At 38.2% G+C, this 21,936-nt stretch overlaps 1 protein-coding gene across 1 annotated transcript in view; it reads right to left on the bottom strand.

Moving 5' to 3' along the window:
• EYS (eyes shut homolog) overlaps nt 1–21,936 on the bottom strand; it is a gene marked incomplete at its 5' end in the record, with an annotated part of 718,160 nt that overhangs the window by 218,281 nt on the left and 477,943 nt on the right. Inside the window, one exon of the mRNA XM_082756672.1 lies at nt 20,036–20,148. Within this exon, the coding sequence (XP_082612798.1) occupies nt 20,036–20,148 (113 nt within the window). The remainder of the gene's footprint in view (nt 1–20,035; nt 20,149–21,936) is intronic.

The following is a 21,936-nucleotide window of genomic DNA, read 5'->3' as shown; positions in this document are numbered from 1 at the left end:
CAGACTTCTTTGAGATGTTACTGTGTACACCAACCATTTTAGGAAAATATGCTTCATACGTGTGAACTGAGAAAATAGGTGAACTTGTAGAACAGTTGAAAAATAGCCTAGATATTATTACTATTTCCCAAAATTAATATCCACATGTTCTGATCAAAGCAAGGAAATAAAGCCCTCATGGATTTTGTTATATGGATACTCCAGTAGCTTGCTGTTTCGAAAACACTTGTAGATTCTTGAAAATTGTGAAAACTGAAAATTGTGCTTATGAAAAAGTCCCTGAAGAAACAGTATAAAAATTACAAAATCAGGAGCAGTTACAATGTTTAAAAAAAAAAAAAAAAAAAAAAAAAAAAAAGAGGACTGACTAAACCCAGTGATTCTTATGCTGGGATTATAAAGTATGCAAATTCCTCATTTCTGTCAGACTCTTGATTGTTACCTTGATTTCTTGTGTACAATTTTAACTTTATATTAACCATCAATCACATTTCCATTAAACCTGTCTGTTATTTATTTTCATTTGCTACCTGCTGTATTACCAGTCATGATGCATTTCCAAGCAGTCTGAGCCTAACAACATTAGAAGTATACCAGGCATAATAATATTTCTTAACATTGTAAAGACAAAGACCTACGGTCTTTAAAATAGAACAAAACGTCTCATAAATAATTACACTTTGAATTCAAACAGCTGTCATTAGTGGAAAATTAAAGGTAATTTATTTCATGTCAAACTTGCTGCAGTGGCTGGTATCAAATATATTGATTTACTAATTATCTATCAAATATGAGGACATGAAAAAGGGATCTGACAACTGATCATGGATCATAGGTTTTTAAGATCAGACTCACAGTTATGCACCAACCTCTACTTCCCAGCAGAAAAAAAACTGTGGCAAAAAACACCTAGAAGTATATCAGGACCTGGTACTCTACACAACAAACATTAGCCTATGTAGACAGAGTTTTAATGGAAGCCCATCACTGGATTACATCACTTATTGCTTAGGAAAGTCACACAGGATTGTTGCCCAGTATGTAGAACCCTTACCAGTAGAATCCCCTTGATGTCTGAATGCTGGCCAGGCTGTGCAGGGGCTCAGTCTGGCCATGGCATGAGCTGGGTTTTACTGGTCCAGGCCTTCCACCAGGGCCAGTGGCTGCTGCAGCCTTGCTTTGGCTCCAGCTCTAGCAATGGCCCCACTGGGGAGGGGGTGACATCAACTGGGAAGGAACAGCCCTAGGCACCAGTACGTGCTGGGGCCATCCAGATGGAAAGCAGCTTGGCAGAAAATGAGCTGGGGGTCCTGGTGGACATCAAGCTGATCATGAGCCAGCAATGTAACCTTGTAGCAAAGAAGGCTGACAGCCTCTTTGGCTACATTAGGAAGAACATCATCAGTGACATGAGGGAGGTGATCCTTCCCCTCTTCTCAGCACTGGTGAGACACATCTAGAGTCCAGTTCTACATTCCCCAGCAGAACAGAGACATACACTTCCTAGGGCAGGTCCAGTGATGGGCCACTAAGATGATGAAGGAATGAGAGAGGTGGGACTGGTCAGCCTGGAAAAGGGAAAGCTCAGGGGGATCAATAATAAATAGCTGTGGTGGGGGGCTGGAGGAGATGATGCAGCCAGAGTCTTAGTGGCGGCCACTAAGGAGATGGGACAATGGACACAATCTGAAACACAAGAAATCCCACCTAAATGCAAGAAAAAAAAACATTTTATTTTTTATTTATTTGTTTAGTTTTAGCAAGGAAGTTTTAGTTTTAGCAGCTGTAAAATGGACTTCGAACTGAGACCTGCAAAGAGAGTAGACTTGTCCCCAGAGTAATTCATTATTGGGTTGATGGAAGCCATGTCTGCAGAAGCACTCTGACATTTTTCTATGAAGCAGGTTGATGAGACATGCAGTGGCATGGGAGTGCCAATGATATGATAACATCTGCACTGCCTGTATCTTCTGGTACTTATGCACTTAACATTTTATTACTGAAGTAATGGATTTAGCCTTATCTGATATGAGTGTGATAAGAAAGTTTGTATTTTTAGCTTGTCAATAAAGTAATTTGTCCTGGGAAGCAACTGCTTTTATTTGCAATTTTCATTTGGGAGATGTGTGTACATGCCATTTTGGCTGGGCTGTGACAGAGTATTATTGTAAGCAAATGTTTTAGATTTTGTAGCCAAAAGAAAGATTTTTCAAGGGCATTAGCATGCATGGTAGAATATAATTTCAAAACCCTATGAAACTGAAAACAACTGCACTTCAGAGAAATGTCAACTTTAACAGGAATAAAAACCTAATACCTTGCATGTAATTTGCAAGAATAAACAAAACTTTTTTACAGACTGTTTATTTCAGTATTTGCAACCATGTCAAGAATAGTATTCTAAATGACAGCTCACTGATTTCCATGAATCCAGAGAACAGTACAACTGCACACTCACCTTACTGGAGAAATCACTTAAATTGCTCGTCACATTAAGGTGAGAAAAAAATTGAAGAGATTACTAGAGAGGGATTATTTTTGTTCAGCAGTTTATATCTGAATCATCTTTCCTCACCAATCTCAGCTTTTTTGTTTGATTTGTGAACACTAGATGTCTGTTTTCCTAATAAAGTATGAAGAGAACTTACAATCAGGCATGTATCTTTGAAAAATTCAATTCTCAAGGTATGTTCCAGGCTATGAGCCCAGCTTTTCCCTCCTACCAGGCACAACATTTGGCAGCGGAACTCAGTGATACTGTAGTTACAGCTTTCCATTTAAAAATTCTCAGTTGGTATAACATCATTTGCAACTGCTTTTGCACACACAGCATCTCATTTAACGGTGCAAACTCTTAGCAGTGCAAATAATATTTTTGACGTACAATGCAGCCAAGAATGTGAAAAGGCAATTAACTGACAGAGTGAAGTTTATGAAGGCTTGGTTTGCAAATCCAAAGAAAAAATCAAACTCCAGGATGCACAGTATGCATAGCATTGTCAGATACGGGAAGAAAGGTCAGGTACGGAAACTGATATGGAAGAGAAGGAAACACGTGTACTAAAAGATACTCCCATACTATTTGCTTTAAGGCATGTAGATTCCATAGGCCACAAAACAGAGAAATATGCAAGTTAATGTGACAGACAATTTGCAGCAACACTTTATGTTGAAACGGTAATATCAAAACCTTCCTAAACAAGGTATTGAAGTGAGTCTTCCTCAGATGAGGGAGGATTCCTTAGATGATATTTAAAAAAAAATAAAAAAAAAATATCCTAAGGTTAGGACATGACAAATAATATTTTTTCTAGAACTGAATTTCTGTACCAATTCCAGTCCTTGCTCTTTCACCTGGAACAATGTCAAAGGTTGCATGCAGAAGTGAGTATTGAATCTGTCAATTGCTCACACTGATCTTTGGTTTGGTTCGGTTTTGCTGTCTCATAGGCTTCCTCATCCTCCTTTTTAAGCCCCTTTCGACTTTCTGCCAACCAAACATTAAATTCAGAAAAAGGAGAGCAATCAAAACCACTCAGCACTGAGTGGACCAATGTGCAAATCTCAAACTTTCTGAAGTTTAAGCAAATCTTAAATCTGTCTGAACTTCAGCTTTGTGTTCTACATTTAGTCAATAGTCACAGTTAGAGAACCTCTTCCTAATTTCATCTCTTAGCTGCTGTTTAAAAAAAAAAAAAACAAACAAAAAACACAGCACTTAGTGCCCAAATATGATATCTTTCTGTTGTTTTTTGCAACTTTTTTTTTTTCTTCTTGAAACTATTGTTTCTGAACAAGATAAATACTTTCCTTCTCTCTTCAGTGCTTTTCTCAGCAGATCAGAAAATATTATTTTTAACGTGGCACTGTACTTCTCCTTCTGAAGAGGCTCTGCAATTAGAATATAACCTCTCTGTCCCAGTCCTAAATGGCTGAGTAAATTTTACCAGGTAGACTGAGTTCCCATAACAGAGAAGCTGTGAGAGCTTTCTAGATTATTGTAATTCCAGAACAGAATCACTACTGTTTACCAAAGCTTCTATCTAGCTTCAAGGGATATACACTTTCTTCCAGCTCACTGATGCCACTGATACTTTAGACTTCAAAATGGAAGATCTATCTACGGCATAGTACTGTTGCACAATGTATCTGTGAGGGATAAAGCAGAATCACATCTTCATCCTGGATGTGCAAGTGATTTCCTATGTAATAATTTAACTCAGGGAAGACCTCCGAATTATAATTCTCAGAGATGTAGTAGCCAAACCTTTGGTTTTTGCCTACACCAAAGATTCTCCAGATGCCTACAGCCCTGCCTCACCAGGAAGAAAACAAGGTGTTTCAAAAGGTATATTAAAGCACAATTGATACAGTGGAAAAATACAAGAGGAATATTCTAACCGAATGGATGGAGAACCATATTCAAACACTTTTCCTATTCAACCCAATTCACTCAACCAAATGGATGCTCACTCAATGCAAGAATCACAGAATCACAGAATTTCTAGGTTGGAAGAGACCTCAAGGTCATCGAGTCCAACCTCCAACCTAACGCTAACAGCCCTCCACTAAACCATATCCCTAAGCTCTACATCTAAACGTCTTTTGAAGACTTCCAGGGATGGTGACTCCACCACTTCCCTGGGCAGCCTGTTCCAATGCCTCACAACCCTTTCAGTGAAGAAGTTCTTCCTAACATCTAACCTAAAACTCCCCTGGCTCAACTTAAGCCCATTCCCCCTCGTCCTGTCACCAGGCACGTGGGAGAACAGGCCAACCCCCACCTCGCTACAGCCTCCCTTGAGGTACCTAAAAAGAGCGATAAGGTCACCCCTGAGCCTCCTCTTCTCCAGGCTGAACAAGCCCAGCTCCCTCAGCCGCTCCTCGTAGGACTTGTTCTCCAGGCCCCTCACCAGCTTCGTCGCCCTTCTCTGCACCCGCTCAAGCACCTCGATGTCCTTCTTGTAGCGAGGGGCCCAAAACTGAACACAGTACTCGAGGTGCGGCCTCACCAGAGCTGAGTACAGGGGGATGATCACCTCCCTAGCCCTGCTGGTCACGCTGTTCCTGATACAAGCCAGGATGCCGTTGGCCTTCTTGGCCACCTGAGCACACTGCTGGCTCATATTCAGCCGACAATAACAGACCAAGAGATTGGTTTGGGGAGTACTTATAGCATTTCTGATAGTGGACTGTTAATAACTCCATCAAGCCGAGTACACAACTGAGATCAAGTACCTGATAAACTGGAACAGCCCCCTTATCATTAATCACAGTAAGGAGGGAAAACAGGTATGTACCAAAGTTAGTTTTATTTCTTCTAGTAGATCTTGCCCCCTGTGAGATACACTTCTGAAGGACAAGTAGAGGCACTCTCAGATCCTAGCAGGAAGGAGGGGAACTCTCATGAGAATCAAGGTGCTTACAGAAATGCACAGAAACTCACACGTTGGTAGGCTGGAACTTCAGTGCACCCCAATTACTTTACAGACAAAACACAGTTTTGAGAGTATATACTTTGTTTTGAGCTATTGTCACATGAGAATAGCTTAGGCATCTAAGTCATTTTCATAGATAGAGTCCTTAATCTCTTTGTGTATTAGTTTCCCCATGTGCTGACAATCATTCTTGCCTACATAATAGAATGAGGGGAGGCCTACATTGCTTTATAAATATCAATTAAGATTGCTGGCTAGAAAGTATTATGTTATTCAAAGAGTGTGTGACTAGAGAGGGATGGGAATATAAAAAGGCATTCTGCACCAAACACTGCTGAAATTGCCATGAGAGCTGGCCTAGAAGCAAGATGAGACAGGTATGTAGAAATTATTAGTACAGAATGAGTTAAAAATGCAGAGTACTATTATGTATTATTAAGCCTTTCTTCCAGATTTAATTTCTAATTATATCTTAATGGTGCTGAATGGCTGGCATGCATAAATACAAACATCATTTACTCATCAGTAATCTGGCATTTAATTAAAACATTGCTGCATTCCCATTCAGTGCATAAGGAAGAATAGTGTAAGTATGACAGGTCAAAAATCCGCATGGTATTAACAGATAAAGTAAAAAAATACACTGTTGAAAAGCTTCCTAAATAGTATTTAACAATGTAACAGATCAGATATAAACAAAATTATAGTCCTTTATGTAGTATTTTCCTATGAGGAAAAAACGATTTTATATTCAGTAATGCATCTGTCACAGGTGAGAGAGTAAACAACAATCCACAGTGGATCTGGATATGGGGGCGTACTTAATAAGTGATGAGATTAGGGCTTTTCCCCTATGTGATTATCTCACACACTCCCTTGCTCCCTCATCGCCATCACATTCATTAGGTTTCCATTTCCCTTCCCAGCAGGGAGGCTGCTGCTGACCTAGGAAGCTTGGGTGGGAAGTCATGTCATTTCGTGCTTAGCTTCTGCTTGCAGTTACTCGTCTTGAGTGGTTTTGGCCATGGTCTCTGTGCATCCCCTATTTGTCTCCATGCACCTCTGTGAACTTCAGCATCTTCCCCACTTCCAGAATCTTTCCTCTAGCCAGGATCTTTACCTCTTTCTTTCCTGGACCTCTTCTTCTTTCCAAGACTACTTATTTTCAGGAACTTTATTTTTCAGCACTCTCTTCTCTCCAGAACCACTTTTCAAATCATTTTTCCCAACCTAAAGTCTCTCTGTATATGCGTGATCAGCTGCCTAATCGGTTCTTTTATCTCATGCCTCTTTATTAACTGGAGGTTTCAGTATGTGCCATGTTTGTTTGTTCAGTCCAGACATTATCAAAATTTACAACCATCTCATACTGATTGCAGCTGGCAACTAGGAGGCTTCTGTCTGAGAGTTCAGAAGTTCAGTTTTGGATATTCGTGTCCCATTTTCCCCCATTTCCAATTATTTGCTGCCCATTAATGTTAACAAATTTAGGCCCCCCCTCCTTTTTTTTTCTTTCTTCTTTTTTTCCAGCATCGTATCTTAGAGTGTCCCAGTGTAAGAGGCAGTGCAGGTAGAAGTCTTTTCCTTCTTCCTCACATAAATATGGAATGACTGTAAGGGTACACTAAACAACGTTATGTTCACATTAATGGGGTTTTCCTAAGGGAAAGTTGTTAAATCTTCGAGTATTTTTCTTTCACATGATTGGAAAATTGTTTAAATTTTAGCCACAACACTTTTCTGTAGTGAGCATTCCCATTTTACTTGAGAATGAACAAATGCTGTAACAGTGAGAATGACAGCAGTGACAAGAACTAATAAAATAGTAATTAACATGTTCAACACTTATGACCTCATGCTCAGCCTCTTTTTCCTTCCATATCCAAGACATCAAAATGTCACTTTAGATAGCCTTTAACATAGCTCTTTCCCTCCTAAATATTTGAATACATTTCATCTGCCAATAATACTCTTAGGATAGAATTCACTTCATCAAACATTATTTAAGAGTTTAGGAGCTTGCATAAGTTGATCATCTTGATTCCCTCAGTAGATATCTACACAGAGAGGCATCTCCAGTTCATCCCACTCTAAGATAGGCGACTGCCTTTCTTCATTGACTAGAGATGGAACTGAACAAATTTTGATCAGTTTGATGAGTGAAAATTTTCACTTTGATGAGTGAAAACAAATTCCTATTTCTGGTCACTATGTTGCATTTAAAATCATGTATGTTTTGATTGTATAACAGAAAAACAGCTCAAATCATTTTTAGATATTTAAAACATATGCTAAAGCATTCGTTATGAATCACAAAACTTTACTGCAAAGAATAGCGCTTACTTTTACTATGTTTCAGCCTAAACTGATCTTTTCTAAACCTTTGAACTATTTAAGGTCACAGCGTGGGTATGACTTCATATTTAGCAAGAGAAAGGAATTCCAGTTTAGCAAAATCTTAGAACTGGGAGAGCAATAATGACAGCATTATCATGACTGCAATGGAAAAGCTTTGTTATCAGTGTGAACCACTGAAAAAAATGCATAGCAGTTTCCAAACAAGAAATAAGGACAGGAAATGGGTTATGAAATGGATTCAATAATTGGTAAATGGTTGGAGCCAGTTAATGATACACACTTGTGTTTATAGTGCCCAGAAATTCAGGAGTCTAATCACTTCCCTTCATTTTCATACAATGCTTATTCAATTTTATAATGTAAATGAAATATATTAGGCAGTTAATTCTAAGATATGACTGCATTTTCAATAGGCTAATGTCATTTGGCCTTCAGCATTGCTCCTTACAGCCATAAAAATTACATATTACATCTGGTTATTTAAATAAGGAATGTTTTTGAGGGTTAAGAAGTGCTAGGTTACACTGTTATGTCAATAGGGCCTTGGATGGGTACAAGTAGTGTAGCATCTTCTCCTGTCAGACTTTTAATTTTACAGTGCTTGGAGAGAGGACAAATGATGAAGTCTGGCTTCAGAGAGCTGGTCTGGAGCATGTACATCTTAATACGTTCCTGCACAGCACAGAGACAGACTTTTGTTTTCTCTCTCTCCTTTTTTTTTTTTTTTTTTTTTTTTTTTTAAGTTCAATTCCATTATGTGTTTATACTCTTTTTGACAGTGCTTGCAATTTTAACAGCTCTGGGTCTTAGGAACTGAAATCCTTCTATTTTCCCATACATAAATAAATTACCTAAGATTTCCACTGTTGCTACAGCAAAATACTGCTTCCTGTAAACTTCACAGCTTCAAAAGAAATCCTCAAACGCAGAACTAATATTGTTTCTGTATATATTTACCAATAACTTGAGAAGGATATGAGAATGAGCTGAAGGAGAGGACACAAAACCCAGGCTTATCTTTATATCACACGTGATCTTGTGTGAATTGCCCAAAGTGTACATGAATACCTATTGCAGGTTTGCAAAGATTAAACAGGGATTTCAACATACTGTGAACATTCTGTGTGCTGCGGAATGCGATCTTCTGATTGACTGTTTCGTTTTGTAAACTATTAAATGGGAAAGTTTACACGTATGTTATGCATTGTTTATGCTTCTACTTTCTGCTTTTTATATAGCAGTTCTTCAGAAAAAAATAAATATATATAAATATATATATATTTATTTATATAAATATATATATATTTATTTCTAATGAACATGCCTATAAAAATCTGTCAATATTTTAAGGTTAAATTTCTAAAGCATTCTCTCCCTACCCAAGAGCTGTGATTTCACTTTTAAAGAAAGAAGGAGAAAAGAAAAGAATACCGCAGGATTCAAAGCTGTCGAGCTATTCTTCTCAATAGTTACTTGAACAAAGATCAAAATCTTATGTTATAGTAATGTTTCAAGGCTGCAGGGGGCACTGATGCACTGTATATCTACAGTACTGCAAAGCAAGAGTCAGACAGGATACGATTAAATGGTCCTGCAGGTTACAGATACAGAAAATAAAAACATAAAATATTTATAATCAATTTAGCTTTTTTTTAGAAATTAGGTAATTATAAAATATTTATATGAATTTTGGAGGGGAATTAATGTTTCTTTCACTGGTAAATGTATTTGTTTTTCTGCTTCAATCAAGTAGTTACAGGATAAGACTGTTTTATTAACTTTAGAACCAAGGTCCCTTGAAGGATGATGTATCTTTCTAGTATTGCATTACTTAATATTACAGCTTTACACAATCCCCATTCCCTCTAGAAAAAGAAAATAGAATTTGCTTAGCATCTCCCCAGAGAAGCCCATTTATTAGCTGTTGATAATAACTTGTTTATATCTTAATCAGCCAATACAGATATTTTCTGATTTACAGACTCATTTAAAAAAGAATGCATTACAGTAACAAATAATTATATATTTCAAGAAATAATTAAGTATTTTATCAGGTTATTTGATATTTTTGATTTGAGGACCTGGGAATGATGGCCCCCATCACGGTTACAGCTATTTGTTTCATTATCCATTCAGAGGGTTTGGTCACAGCTTTCAGCCATTGGTTCTAACAGGCCGGGCTCTGCTGATCTAAAGAAACTTCTGTGTCCAGTGTTTCTCCTCATGAAACATGTGTGATCTCTCATATACACTATAATGAACATAGTAATCTTTTAGAAAAAAAAAACAGCTGAATTCCTAAAATAATTTTCTGCATATCATTTTTTATTTAAATCACCAATTTCTTTGAGAACTTATTAATATACTTTTTATCCTTTCTAATTCTTATGTACTTCTCTGGTGGGCACTTCTGGCTTTCTTAAATGAGATTTTTACAAACCCACAAACACTTTATCAGTCATGAAGTCCTGTAGTCTATTCACTGACACAATGAAGCATGCAGAATGGATTCCAGCAGATAGCTACTAGCCAGAATAAAACTGAACTTCTAAACTTTTGAGAATCTGTTTTTTATCAGTTGAAGGCAACTCATGATTTCTTATTACTTCTGTAGCAATTTCAGAAGTGAATCACAAAGATAACAAAAAGGCACAGAGAAAGTCTTACACTGATTCAGGCTTCCAGTAGGCAAATTCTTCCATTCAGTATGGCCTTATCCCTATTTATTCTCTCTAATATGCCCCTCTTTTCACAGTACAGTCTTGTACAATAGTAAGAGCAACTACATCTCCATTACGAGGCACTGTCTGCACATAACTTGCAAATCATGGAAACTTGCTGTGAAGTGTAATTATTTGTGAGTATATAACAAACCATTTTTTTTTCTCTATTTCTAGATTCCTGTAATTGGAATGGCATCAAATGCTAGCACTAAAACTCAGTACAACTGCAGCCCGTTAAGGAAGACATGCAAGGTAGTTTCTTTTATTACGCAATTGTTTTTAGACAATTCCTCCTGTTATATACTTGGCTTTTCAGAACTACTGCTCATAATAAATTTAAGACCACATATACAGGGAACTCTCTTTAAAGCACAATTCTGCCAAACCAATTGAGCACCCATCTGCAAGTTTTAGCAAGCAGCAAAAAAATCAAGATTACTTTTTCTACCCCAAAAGAGTAGAAGAGGGTTTTGCTGTTCGTATACCTGTCTGGCTAGAAAACCAAGTGATTATTTCAGGAAACTACCAAACCATTCCACTTCATGTCTCCTGTCACTAAAATAATTTTCCTTAAGCATTAGTTCCCAAAGTGTATTGCAATAGCTATCGCAAATCATAATACTAATGCTGTGAAAAACACATGGTGAAGTCTTAAAATCTTTTAAAAATGACTTTAAATTTAGGTTTTATTTTGTGAAGCTGCTTCAATTTTATTAGAAAGCTGGGATGTTCTCATCCCAATCCTTTTGTTTGTTTTAGCCAAAATCTTGCATTTTCATGTTTACAACATTATTTTGCCTTTATGGGGAAGCCATGTCGAAACATGACAGCAAAAATTTATATTCATTTATCAGAAAATAAGTCTCATAAATCTTAAAAATGGATTTTGTTAATATAATTTTTGTCATGGTTTTGTATTTCAAAAGCTAGGTATATTCAAGTACATTCCTGCATGGATGACAGATTTTTCTAGGAAAGTAAAAATATTCAGATTACTTTGGTAGAAGTTAATCAACATTGCCATTAATCTAGAGCAATCCAAAATGTTGCAGCGACCTGTAGGGTTCCTGAAACTATAATCTTTGACGTAAAGCAAAAAAGGGGTCCTCCTCATTTGCTGCAGCTAAAAATATACAGCTCAAATCCTACACCTTTCCACCTGTCAAATTACCCTTGAATCCACAGCTAAGAGAGTCAGGAAGACTGCAAAAATGCTTTTAAGCTATCTTTGCAGTCTTCTAATTCTGATCGCTTTTGACATTGTGAAGAAGCTCCAATTACAGAAAGTTCACCGTGTGGTCCTTTAGACTGCAATGCCTCCCAGAATTTCTTAGCCACTCCAGGCTGGCCCATGGACCTCTGTCATTTCCTTAACTCTCTTATTTCCTGTGTAAGAACATGTGATGATCTACTGAAAAGGCATCTGATAGGCAATCTCTCTCATTTCCACATTTTAAGAATGGGCTGTGGATGGGCTACAGTGGCCTTGTACGCTGATCGCAGCTATTCGTGTGGCTTTGAACCTACCACTCAGTGTAAAGAAGTCAAGGCTGATAAGATTTTTTTGGTGTGACAGAAGTCTTTAACACAAGTTTCTCCTTCCTAAACTATTTCTGTAACAAATTGGATAAGATACTGTCTTCAGTTCTATAGTACGAGTGTTCTGATTAAAGCTTAGCACTTTATTTTACTGATGTACAAAGGGATAAATTTATATGCAGCGTTTAAATATTTGGGATGAAAGAAGCGCTACAAATAGCATTAATAAATTCAGTAATCATGCAGAGTAAAATTCACCAGTAACCGGAGATATTCAAGATTATGTAACTGCACTAAAATAGATGCAAAGATGTGACATGAAGCAAAACAGTATTTCTCCATCACTGAAATCTTTCTTTTGGCACACAAAACAAATGCAATAAAATAATGAAGTGCACATGAGCAGCAGCAGAAAGTTAGTTTCTTTACAAAAAAAAATAATAAAAAATCCATTAATCTTATTCATTTCAAAATTTCCCTTCTGTACAACTGTATCAGACTGCTTTCCAAAATATTTAATTGAGATATCATTTATTTGCAGTAACACAGGGGCTCAGACATATACTTTGGCATGTATAAGCTGACATATATATTCATAAATGACTTCCTGATAAAAACGGGCCAGAAAAAATGCATGCTATCATTTAAGTCTTATTAACTGTCATGCAGGTACCTGGCAATGCCAACAGAAATCAAGATCTCATTACACTTGGTCGTTACAGGCACACGAACAGACGGTGACTGTCACAGAATTCTGTAACAGTCCTCTGTTAGTATAACACATGTGCCTGAAGTGGCAGAAAGGTAAGAAAGGTAAACATAAACAGTTCCAAAAATTGCTATTAATCTTTCAGGATGGAGAGCTGGCCTAAAAAAATTGGTGTTAGTTTTGTGTTATGCTGGTGAGAGGATGCCTTTTCCAAAAATAAGGAGAAAAATGTAATCTTTATAAAGACACATTATCTCACCTGCATATATTTAGCACAAACAATTTCCAGAGAATTCTACAAAAGACTGAGCTAAAGGCTTACACAAGAATTTATAGTGATATTGAGGTTTATAGCAGTAGGTAGATTAGCTCTGTCACTTCTCTCTCTCTCTCTCTTCCACCTTTTTTCCACCCAACATTGACTTCTGCATCAGTGAAAAGTCATCATCTGAACAAGAATGCCAAAGGAGGTAAAAAAAAAAAAAAAAAAAAGGTAAAACAGAAAAATACCCAGAAATCACACATCCACATAGGAAAGAAATTGCACAGGACAGCAAGACTCACAAAGGAAAAGCAAACATTGAAAACAAATGTAATGAAAGATGAGGGTAATCAGAAAGGACAAATCAAGCAAAGAGGATGAAAGTATATAAAAGCAAATCAGGCACTGGAAAAAGAGTAAGGGACAATCAGTAGCACACAAAAATGGTTATCAGCCATCAAAAGCAACAAATAAGAGAGAAAAAAGTAACAAAAATGCATAAAGAAGAACAAACACTTGTTATCACTCTCTATGTTAAAATTGCACAGAATTGCTACTAACATATCAAGCACCATATATGTGATGAATACAAATCAATATTTCTCAAGCTTTATCTTCAATTCTGTATTTCATGAACATTTTAGACCAATCTGTGCTAACCACAAAAAATACAGAAAACCTGTTAAATAAATCTCAGTATCAGTACTACTCACTTCATCATTTTCTTCTACAGTGTTGTAGAGCATTATATACATTTTGCTTTTTCAGAGTTAAAGCACGTAGTTCCAAATTGTTAATGAAAATACAAACATATCTACTCATGCTGAGAAAGAATATAACTTAAAGTCTGAATAATCACTTTTTCACATATACATGTAACAGAAGCTCAATGCTTCTCATAGCATCTTGCACTTATTCATAAACTAAGATGTAAGTAGACAAAAGAGCTTAGTGCCACCAGCTTGTACATTTGATTGAATTTAAGTTCTTCAGCTTAGATGGATTAATATGAAGAAAACCTTTAACCTTACTTAAGTCTTGTATGGGTTCTTACTACGGACTTTATGCAGTAGGTACCAACGCAGCACTTTTCCTTTTTGAGGTGTGAAATGGTAACTTTTTGACTTTCACACCCAACTGAAAAATAATTTTCAGTGGTCCCAGCTTTCCCCTTTCCTAAGTATGTCATTCATTCTGAAGATGGAAATCAACCCCCTCAGAAAGCTGGTGTCAGATGCATTGGGTTGTGAAAGTTCTGTAATATTCTTAAAAAGCAGGGAGTTCCACAGAGGAAGAGACACAATGAGGAATTGCACAGGAGAATGAATTTCACAGAGCTGTTAGGGGTCTGTTGAGATGTTTTTAAATGTATCGCAGAAAACTAAAGAATGGAAAGGGGAGTGCTCACATAAGGATGGGGATTTAGAACTTGCTGGGAAGTGGATAACTAAGGATAAAGTGGAACTGAGGGCTTACTGAAAACATCTAGAGAACACCAAAATATATTGTGTAGCTTCTGAGAAAATTGCAATACATTAGGAAACCCATCAATCCTCTTGATGGAATGGAACTTGGGTAATGCACATGCAAGAGCCTCTTCCCTAAATGCACATAGCAATTGGAGTCCTTGCTGAAATGAAGCTCAGTTTTACCCTGAAAAAAAAAAAACATCTTAAGATAAATTAACAGCAAAATAAAGTCTTAAAAAAAAATAAATCCAAAAATGCCTGCTATAGGCAGTGATGAACTCAACTAGTTAGCTCCTGTCTGCAAGGTCAAATCAGCCTTTTACATTTACACTCATCATCAGGACTCCTCTTAGGAAAGCAGCAAGCAGTGTTGTTTTGAGTTAGGATTTTTATTTTTTTAAAAAAGACTAATTGTCATATATACGTACATGTATGTGTATATGTATATATATGTTTTATATATTGTGTGTTTGTTTGGAACCTTTGAATTTACTATATGCAGTAAACACAGGAATATAAAGTATTCCTAACTCTTAGACACTAAACGAGAAGTGAGCTGCAGTAAACACCAGCATTTAATACCGGGAATCAAAGCTTCATTTATATCTGTCATCTGAACTCCACCTGAAAGTGGTAATCATTTTTCCAGCAAATCTATTCCAGCAACATTTTCTGAAACACTTACAGAACCGTTATAGTGCATTAACACATCCCACGTACCTCACTTGCTTCAGAAAAAGGAAAGAAAAAAAGATTTTGTTTCTTAACAGAATCTCATCAGAGATCTGTTATTTTCAATTGTTGGGCATTATATAATCTCTTTCAAAATTGCCCGTATATTCATAGCTCTGAGACAGGAATAGTTTAAACGTAATCTTAAAATAAACTTCGCTAAGATTTAGATAAGTACATCGTCTACTGTAATTCTGGAAAACTACCTATTGGAGGCTGACCTTTGCTAATTGATATGGTTCTATTATAACCTTTCCTGAAAGCAAAAGCACATAGCTCAGAGGACTTTTAGGGCTGCAAATGTGCTCTCAGGAGAGTCAAGCTTACGTTCATTCTCCTGCCCATACCATTATTCTGCCATTTCCTAATTCACCTCAGTTACATCTTATGGAAGGGAGCTCTGATGAGCTCTCAGTGCAATCCATCCCTCACAGCTGTTCGCTGCTCCCCACGGTACCATGTGCTGTGGCGAACTCTGGGCTGTAACAGGCTGTGTTGGCAGCAGGTTCCCACGTTTCCTTTCTCTGTTCTCACAGAATCACTGAACTGTAGGGGTTGGAAGGGACCTCGAGAGATCATTGGGTCCAACCCCCCTGCCAAAGCAGGTTTCTTAGAGCAGACGTCCAGACGGGCTTTGAATATCTCCAGAGAAGGAGACTCCACAACCTCCCTGGGCAGCCTGTCCCAGTGCTCCGTCACCCTCACCGTTAAGAAGTTCTTTTGCATGTTGGTGTGGAACTTCCTGTGCTCCATTTTGTGGCCCTTGTCCTGTCTCCACAAACCACTGAGAAGAGGTTGCCCTGTCTCCCACACCTCTGGTATTTATACACATTGATGAGATCCCCTCTCAGTCTTCTTTTCTCCAGGCTGAACAGACCCGGGTCCCTCAGCCATTCCTCATAGGGAAGATGCTCCAGGCCCCATATCATTTTGTGGCCCTCCGCTGGACTCTTTCCAGGAGAGGTTCTATGCTACAGCAAGATGGAAGAGGAGTCTGCACTACTGGAAACCAAGGAGCATGAGCAGTCTGCATGCTACTTGAGGAATTCAGAGCAGAATGACCACAGCACCCCCCTTACTGGTTCAGCTGAGAAACAAAGGGAATGCTTGTTCTGAAGGCCAATCTCAGAATAATGCATAACCTGCCAACTGTCTGCACTAATGCTCCATAACTTGATCTCTAGCGGCTATTCCATCCCAGCCCAGAAACTTTGCTGAACACAAAGGATTTGAGACCAAACTGTGTCAAGCTCGCTCTTTTCCACAGCATTGTGAAATGACCCCTTTCAGCAGAGCAGGAGGTTCCCTAGATCTACTCCATAGCACCAGCGCTTCAAGTTCTCGTCCTTCTCTTAATCCATGGCCTTCCCTACTAAAAATTAACTCATATCCAGAGCTCCTTTAGAAGGCCAAGCCCTTTTTGATATTGTAATGAATTATGTCATTTGGGGAGCACAAACCTTAACTGTTTTCCCTTGAGAAGTACAACCACTAGCTTTGTTTTCTCTCACTAGCCCTGGGCACTGCTTCCCTTTCTAAATTGTGGACTGTGATTCAAATATCCCCAGACTGAGGTGGAATCCACGTCTGGGAAGAAATCAAATATCCCCAAACTGAGAAGAAATCCTCACTCATCTATTACAGATCAAATTGATCTGCACCATCTCCAGCCTTTCACTGACACCCAGTTTGTGGAATGATAGCTCTTCTGGTGCTGTGTTGAGACCTGTGTTGAGGAGAAGGATCTGGGCTGTGACCCTGAAGATTAACCGTGTTACAGCCTCACTCTTGAAACCTTGGTGCTTCTGCACATATCCAGAAATGGTACATTTTATAGAATGATCAGGATTACTGCACGTTTTAAGGTCTTTGATCATTTCCAATAGCCCAGTGCTGCCTTTACCAATCATCCTCTTGAATTTAAGCAGAATTTAGCACCTTCTGAAATTACATAAAAGGAAATTGTCATGTCGCCCCCACCTCCATTTAGTTCTACCAAGTTAAAATAGTTCTCCCTCCTTTGCAGTATATGACATTTGCATTAAAAAAGAAAAGCTGGAAGACCAAACAGCATTCTTGCCCTGTATATTTTGGGTACTTTAGAAAGCAGGTAGTCAGATATATATGCCAGTGAAATTAAAGTTATGGCTTCACTTTTTACATTTCTTAATTCTTATTTTTTTTAAAGTAATGTAAATTGCATTAATCTCCTGAGATAAACAATAAAGTATATAATATCCTATGAAAAGCATCAACACTGCTGAAGTAGTGATGCCAATAGTTTTGAAAAGGTTAATGAACTGTATCTAAAAGTTGTTTTTGAAAGCTCTCAATATTCTGTGCACATATTAGCTCAACCTTTTGGTATTTTAAAATTCAAATAGATCTAGTTAAAAAAAAATGGCAGAACATTTAAGTAAATTTCAAACCTATTAAAAATTCATAAGCTTAAAATTTACTCACAAGCCCATCCACTTTAGGAAGTTTCTGCATGTCTCCCTTTGGCTGACCTTCTACACCACAATAATGAAGCAGTCCGTGCTGCGGGGGCACCAAGAAGTAAAAACTCCAGTAGGTTAAATGGATGAGAGTGTGGCTAAGTTTGCAAAAGCAGGGGCATTCAAAATGAGTAAAAATCTAAAAATGGGCAATGATAGATAGAAGATCAATGAAAGAAAAATGACTACAGCAAGAACAGAAACACTCAGTGCCACTGGAAGACAAATACAGGGATGTTATTACCCGAGGAAATTGGAGTGCTTTGTCTGTCACATTATAGAGTACTCTGTTACTGCCAGGCAGCTCCAAGTGTAGCAATATTGCATCAACAGAACCATATGAATTCTGCAAATCCTGTGTAACTACACCAGGATTTGTAGCATTCACCAGTTTCTCATATTTGCAACAAGTATTGCCCTATTTAAGTAACTTTCTTCAAGCACTTTCCCCTTCCTTCTCAAGAAAAACATCTCTTCCCAGGAGGCCCATCCTGCAAAAAGAGAATGGTAGCAGGGCTTTCTGGACACCTTCTGGGAAGCAGAATTTATGTGTTAAGATTGGTGGCAGTCAGGATGCACACTGTGTATACCTAAAGTGAAGAGCAAGGGACAATGCAAGCTGCCATATGTGGGCAGATACAAAATCCATTTGTCACAGGGCAGAGAATTAGACAGGAGTATGCTTGCCAGGCTTCCCTGCAGTCTGCTCCTATGGGACAACCACACCACGCAGGGAAATTCAGGCTATGAATTCATCTTCCCAGGTGTTCACAGACTGGAAGAGCTGCAATTCAGACCAGGATGGAACCAGCTCTGTGTGGGCTGCATGGGGCTGGACACTGTTAGGCTCATCTGCAGCATTCTGGAACAAGCAGGGAGGGAAAAGAAACACATTGTCCAGGATAGGTGACTCAGTAGGCCCAGCTTCCTTTCCAGCATCCTTTTATGCATAAAACTATTTTCAAACTTCATCTACAAACTATGATTTTTTTTACTCACCTAATTTGTTATATATTCACAGCAAGTATTTGCAAGAAACAGGCCCTAGACTGCAGTCAGAGGATCACAGAATGGTTGAGGTTGGAAGGGACCTCTGGAGATCATCTGGTCCCACCTCCCTGCTCAGGCAGGGTCCCCTGGAGCACATTAACCAGCATTGTGCCCAGACAGCTTTTGAATACCTCCAAGGAGGAGACTCCACAATTTCTCTGGGCAACCTGTGCCAGCGCTCAGTCACCCACACAGTACAGAAGGGTTTCCTGATGTTCAGATGGCACCTCCTGTGTTCCAGTTTGTGCCTGTTGCCTCTTGTCCTGGCACAGGGCACCACTGAACAGATCCTGGCTCAGTCTTCTTTGCATTCTCCCTTCAGATATTTACAGACATGGGTAAGATCCTCTCTTAGCCTCCTCTTCTCCAGCCTGAACAGCCCCAGCTTGCTCAGCCTTTCCTCATAGTGCCTTCAGCATCTGTGTGGCCCTACAGTGGACTCTTCCCAGTATGCCCATGTCTCTCTTGCACTGCAAGGCCCCAAACTGGACACAGCACTCCAGGTGCAGCCTCACCAATGCTGAGTAGAGGGGAAGGATCACTTCTCCCGGCATGCTGGCAATACCTTGCCTAATGCAGCCAAGAATACCATTAACCTTCCTAGTGGCAAGGGCACACTGCTGACTCATGTTCAGCTTGGTGTCTGCCAGGACTCCTACGTCCTTTTCTGCAGAGCTGCTTTCCAGCTGGGTGACCCCCAGCAAGTTCTGGTTCTGGTCACTGAGTTCTGATTCAAATAAAGAAATCTTTTTTATTGATGCTCTACAGCATCAGCCATATTCTACTCCAATTGACTAAACATGAAGAAAAGTATCAAAATCAATACAAACTGCAATACATCTTGGCTTATAATTCTATAGATTATAATATAACAGATAATATAGTATTCTAAATTACTCAAGTTTAAAAAGGAACTAAATTGAATTTGCTTAGAAACCTTCTCCTTCCTGCCCAGATCCCTGTAGATGTTACAGACACAGATTGGACAAAGCAGATCTCATTGGTCTTATGTTTCAGCAGCCAGCGGGTGAAAGCTCACTCTAAATAAGCTGTCAAGTTTAATTGAATTATTCTGAAAAAGCATCTTCCATAATGAAAAGGGTTAAGAAGCAAGCAAGAAAGCACAATATCCATCTATATAATATTTTTTTTTCTCTGATCATTGTAGAAATTATCTAGAATGGTCACACCACTTAAGGAAGAAAGCAAAATCAACACAGTTTCTTCTGACTTGAATAGGCACAGAGGGTAGTTTACCTGCAATTGTCAATATTATTTCTTCTCACAGCATTAGAGATGTTGAAAGGTCCCACATTATTGATTTCTATGACTTGTATACAGCCAGTGAAATTGTAGACAGGTCCAGGTATCTACAAAAGAGAAAAATGCACACAGCTCTTATGCTTGTTGTCTTTGTAATCAGTTTTCAAAAGCATTATGTTGCTGTGAAAGATTTTTAATATACTTTAAGCCTACTGCTGAAGAACCCTCCTGGTCTCCTTTTTTTTTTTCCTCATAATGAAATTCTATCAAATAACACTCAATGTGAAAAGAAGTGACAGCAAAATAAGCAGAACTGACTTTTTAAAATATACTCATAGAATTTTGGACATACAGACAGCACCATAGGCACCGTGAGACCTCAGCAAAATGTGGACTTGTCTAATTTTAATCAGGTGCTTATTTTTTATAGATGAACACAGGACATAGGGAATAGCAAACAAGGAAGCTTTGAAAAATCTACTTTTAAGTTTACTACTTCCCTGCTCAAAAGATATCTAGTACCATTAATCATGATTCAAAGCTGCCTAAGGACCTAGTAAGAATGGGAATCACACTAGGGGCACTGAAAATACCCCACACGATAAATTGGTATGCATATCTAGCCACCTAAACAAGTAACACTGACACAGTGTGCTGACAGATGTTATAATGCTTAAGCAATCCACCCCAAATGTTGCTACTGAGAGTTTATGGACTGGGCCACGCTACTGGGACTGTTTCCTAGTCATACCAGGTCACGTTTACTTGCTTCTGGGGCCATACAACAGGTAAGAGTCCATAGGTTTGTAATAAATTTCATGTCTGTGGATTTACATTTTATACCAAAACAGGAAAAAAAGTACTGCTAGGACTGTCCATGATGATGAAAGACATTGCCACATTCTGATAGGGACCTGAGAGACTACTCAAGATGAAAATACTGTAACAGTGGAAGAGGGCATGACCTGAGCCACCTAAGTGAGATAAGAAATGATAAGAAGCAAGTCTTGGCTTGTTCCTTAGCACTGCAGAGGACTCGTTCCTAAAGTCAGGTTTAGATACCTACAGATGTAAAAGAAGTCACTGAGGTAATAATTTCATACAAGTGCACTATATAAAAATAAAGGGATTTTCTTAAAGCACATTCAAATGAACATCCAAAAGGGCAAAGCCCATGCATATGAATACTTTACACAAGCTATCAGAGACTTAAAAAAAACACACACAAAAAACAAACAAACAAACAAACAAAAACAATAAGAAGAAGGTAAAAGACTCTGGAGCCCCACAAATCTGAGGTGTTTAAATAGCAAGCTAAAAAATATTTATAATGGCTAAGAAGATATCCTTTAGAAGTTGAAGTCCAAACAAAGGAAAATAGAAAATAATACAAATGTTGGTAGTGAAAACCCAATAAAGCAGGCCAGATAAAGAAAAATAAAAGATCTTTAGTAACAACTTTCTAAAAGCATAATGATGAGCACTAAATGCTTTTTAAAACCCAGCAGGAATGGGAAGCCTGCCAGAAAGGTAGGACTAATACACCATCAAAGTATAAAGGGAGTATTCAAAGAGATAGGGTTCTAAAAGGAAATATAAATGAGCTCTCCAAATAAAAAATTAACATAGAGGATCTCTGGTAAGTTCCCATGCCAGAAACTCTTTTTAGTGGGAGATCTGTTTCAATTTGAAACATCGCTAGAAACAGACTTAAAATTAAAAATTAACAAAGCGAACAGTAGCAAAGAAGAAACACCAAACAGCGTTTGACCAAAAGTTGTAATGGGAATTGCTGAACATGTGGTCAGCAAAATTACTATGGTCATCACTTCAAATAGCATCCAAACCACAGGAATGGAAGATGTGAATTTTGGGGATTTTTGTTTAGTTGGTTG

Source organism: Aythya marila, assembly GCF_965140915.1.
Source record: "Aythya marila genome assembly, chromosome: 3".
Classification (NCBI taxonomy): Eukaryota; Metazoa; Chordata; class Aves; order Anseriformes; family Anatidae; genus Aythya; species Aythya marila.
Note: the sequence above shows the minus strand (reverse complement) of the source record. Positions and strands in the feature narration are given on the sequence as shown.